The 3,257-nt window shown below is 46.6% G+C and overlaps 1 protein-coding gene across 1 annotated transcript in view; it reads left to right on the forward strand.

Moving 5' to 3' along the window:
- The window catches only part of Fn3krp (fructosamine 3 kinase related protein), a 9,805-nt gene extending 6,615 nt beyond the window's left edge, over positions 1–3,190 (forward strand). The window contains exons 5-6 of the mRNA XM_021176849.2: positions 1,443–1,565; positions 1,820–3,190. Coding sequence (XP_021032508.1) covers positions 1,443–1,565; positions 1,820–2,158 — 462 coding nt within the window. The 3' untranslated portion in view covers positions 2,159–3,190. The remainder of the gene's footprint in view (positions 1–1,442; positions 1,566–1,819) is intronic.
- Positions 3,191–3,257: the final 67 nt, after the last annotated feature.

Genomic DNA, 3,257 nt, shown 5'->3' on the forward strand with positions numbered 1-3,257 from the left:
GCTCCTGCTCCCTGACCTGTCTTGAGTTCCAGTCCTGACTTCCTTTGGTGATGAACAGCAGCATGGAAGTGTAAGCCGAATAAACCCTTTCCTCCCCAATTTGCTTCTTGGTCATGATGTTTGTGCAGGAATAGAAACCCTGACTAAAACACCAGCAGATATAAAGTAGATATGATGACAGTTGTGATGGCTAGTTTTAATCGTCACCTTGATACAATCTAGAATCACCTGGGAAGCTGATTTGGTGGCACATGCCTTGAGTCCCAGCACTCAGGAGGCAGAGGCAGGCGGATCTCTGTGAGTTTGAGGCCAGCCTGGTCTACAGAGTGAGTTCCAGAACAGGCAGGGCTACACAGAGAAACCCTGTCTTAAAAAACAAAACAAACAAACAAAAATATCTGCCTAGACTCACCTGGGAAGAAAGTCATAGTGGGGAATTACCTGAATTGGGTTGGCCACTGGGCATACCTGAGATTTCCTGTGAAAGATTTTCTTACTTGGGTTAATTGATGCATGAAGACCCACCCTAGATTTGGGCAGTGCTGTTCCTTAACTCTGAATGTGAGTAGCTGTTGTTAGTAACTGCCTACGTTGTCCTTCCTGAAATAATGGACTATAACCTGGAACTGTAAGATTAAAAAAACACAAAAACCCTGGGTTGGTTTTTATCATAATAACAGATAGGAAAGCTCTTTGCCAAGACGAGTAATACAGAATCTAGAAACTCCTAGATGTTTTATGGTGGGCACAGGGGCCATAGACTTAGGAATGTGTAGGAGGTTATATGCAAACCTGCCTCGTATGGGGTTTTCAGGTCCCATGTGTTTAGGGTGTGCGTCAGCTGGCATTGGCCCTTCCTCTCTTGCCTGTAACTCATGACGCATGTGTTCACATGCAGATGTATGCACATGCACATGTGTGCTTATGTGTATGGTGTTTTGTCCTCCTGCTCTGAGCTGATTTACTCTCACATGCCTACCTTCCTTCCCTCCTGGGTGGGAAGCACCCGTGGCCTGGACATCCTTTTTTGGGAGTTCTTTTGAAAGAGGCTCCACGTGACTTTTCTCCTCACTCCCAGGACAAGGTAAAATGTGGCCAGATAGCTGCTGGAAGATGACTGGAAACAAGCCATGAGATCCAGAGGGTCAGCCAGCTCTGGCCTTTATTCCACAGTTGTTCTAATTAAATTGTTTTGCTTGATCTTAAGTCTTGGAAGGCTGCAGGTGGTCACCTGGCACACCCTGCTTAACATTCCTCCTGGGACACAGGACCTGGCCTCATGTTGCCTGGTCATCCCTCATCTCTTTAACCTCTTGTGGTTGCTGCCCCTCTTCATGCTTCCTGCAGCCTATTCTACTTTGGGACTTCTGGGCACTTAAGCCTCCTTCAGTTCTGATGTTTTCTGATAAAGTCTGCTTTCTCCTTGACTGTCACTTGTGCAGGTAAATGACTGGCAGAAGGATTGGGTCGAATTCTATGCCAGGCAGCGCATTCAGCCCCAGATGGACATGGTGGAGAAGAAGTCTGGGGACCGGGAAGCTCTTGAGCTGTGGTCTGCTCTGCAGGTGAGCAGGGCCCTTGCTACATGCCCAGCACCAACAGCATGCCCCTCTGAGCCCTGATAGTCAGGAGGCACCAAGGCTGGGATGGCATCTGAGCCTACTTCTGATAGGAAGTGCAGTGCTTGTCAGCATCTCCATCTTCTCCAAGTCAGGCATTCTCAAGTGCCTGCTCAGATATGTGCAGTGGCACTTAGGAAAGTGCTTACGCCTCCGTATGGTTGGCCACTTTGTTTAAGGCTCCATCTTCTTCCCTGCAGTTGAAGATTCCTGACCTGTTCCGTGATCTGGAAATTGTGCCCGCCTTACTCCATGGAGACCTCTGGGGAGGGAATGTAGCAGAAGATTCCTCTGGGCCCATCATTTTTGACCCAGCATCCTTCTATGGACACTCAGAATATGAGCTGGCAATAGCAGGCATGTTTGGCGGCTTCAGTAGCTCCTTTTACTCTGCATACCACAGCAAAATCCCTAAAACCCCAGGATTTGAGAAGCGCTTGCAGTTGTATCAGCTCTTTCACTATCTGAACCACTGGAATCATTTTGGATCTGGGTACAGGGGATCCTCTCTAAACATAATGAGGAATCTCAGCAAATGAACAGGCTTCCCACCAGAGGGAAGAGTCTCTTGTGGGTGTGTTGGGTCTCCTAATAAGATGACTCTCCATCTAGGTCAAGACTTAGCATCATAAGCATCACTGTGAACGGAGGGAAGTGCGTGGGGTCAGGTGACCTGACTCCAACGATTTGGTCAAGGAGCTTATGATTCTTCATAGTCGCTCTCCTCATGAATCCTTCCTATTTATTCCATGGCAGGACTTGCTTAAGATCCCTTGTTTCTTTCTCTTTTTTTTTCCCCTTTTTTTCCTATTCTCTCATATATTACATCCTGACTGCAGTTTCCCCTCCCTCTCTCCTCAGAATCTCCTCTGCCACGCCCCCCAGGGACATCAACCAAGCACAGTGTAACAAGCTACAATAAGACCAGGCACATAACATCACATCCAGCTCAGCCATAACATATGCAGAGAACTTGCTCAGACTCCTACAGGCTCCTGATCACTGCAAGCCCCCAAGTACTGGCCAGTTGATTCTGTGGGCTGTAAACTCTGTGAAGTATGGGTTCTCACAGAGGAAAGGTTATGAAATTCTGTTGTGTGCATAGTAAGACTGCCTGGCTAAATTAGGCCTCACTGGCGATAGAACAGACTTACTGAAGTTTAGGTATAGTGAGCCACACTCCACTGCCAAGGTAGAGAACTGTGAGTGACTGTTAGTGTTGACCATGGAGGGAAATGGCCAATGTGCCCACTTCCCATTCCTTCCTTGCGTATTGTCAGCATTTCTGAGTGATTCACAGTGATGTTTTATGATGGTTAGACTTCTGGACATGGACTCATCTTGTAAGAAGATTTGAATAATGACCAATTCTAAAAATCAATAACGTTCCATTTGCTTATGTAGTACTTCTGGACCCTGCTATAAGCTGAGAAGTCTGGAGGTTGGTTTGCGGACCAACCAAGCTACCAACCTTAAGGGTAACTTGGTCTCGATTTAGGAGCCTGGAAATACTCCGTTATACAAGTTTGTGCTTCCTTCCTTCTCTCTCTCTCTCTCTCTCTCTCTCTCTTTCTTTCTTTCTTTCTTTCTTTCTTTCTTTCTTTCTTTCTTTCTCTTTCTTTCTTTCTTTCTTTCTTT

The sequence above is a fragment of the Mus caroli genome, chromosome 11 (assembly GCF_900094665.2).
Source record: "Mus caroli chromosome 11, CAROLI_EIJ_v1.1, whole genome shotgun sequence".
NCBI lineage: Eukaryota > Metazoa > Chordata > Mammalia > Rodentia > Muridae > Mus > Mus caroli.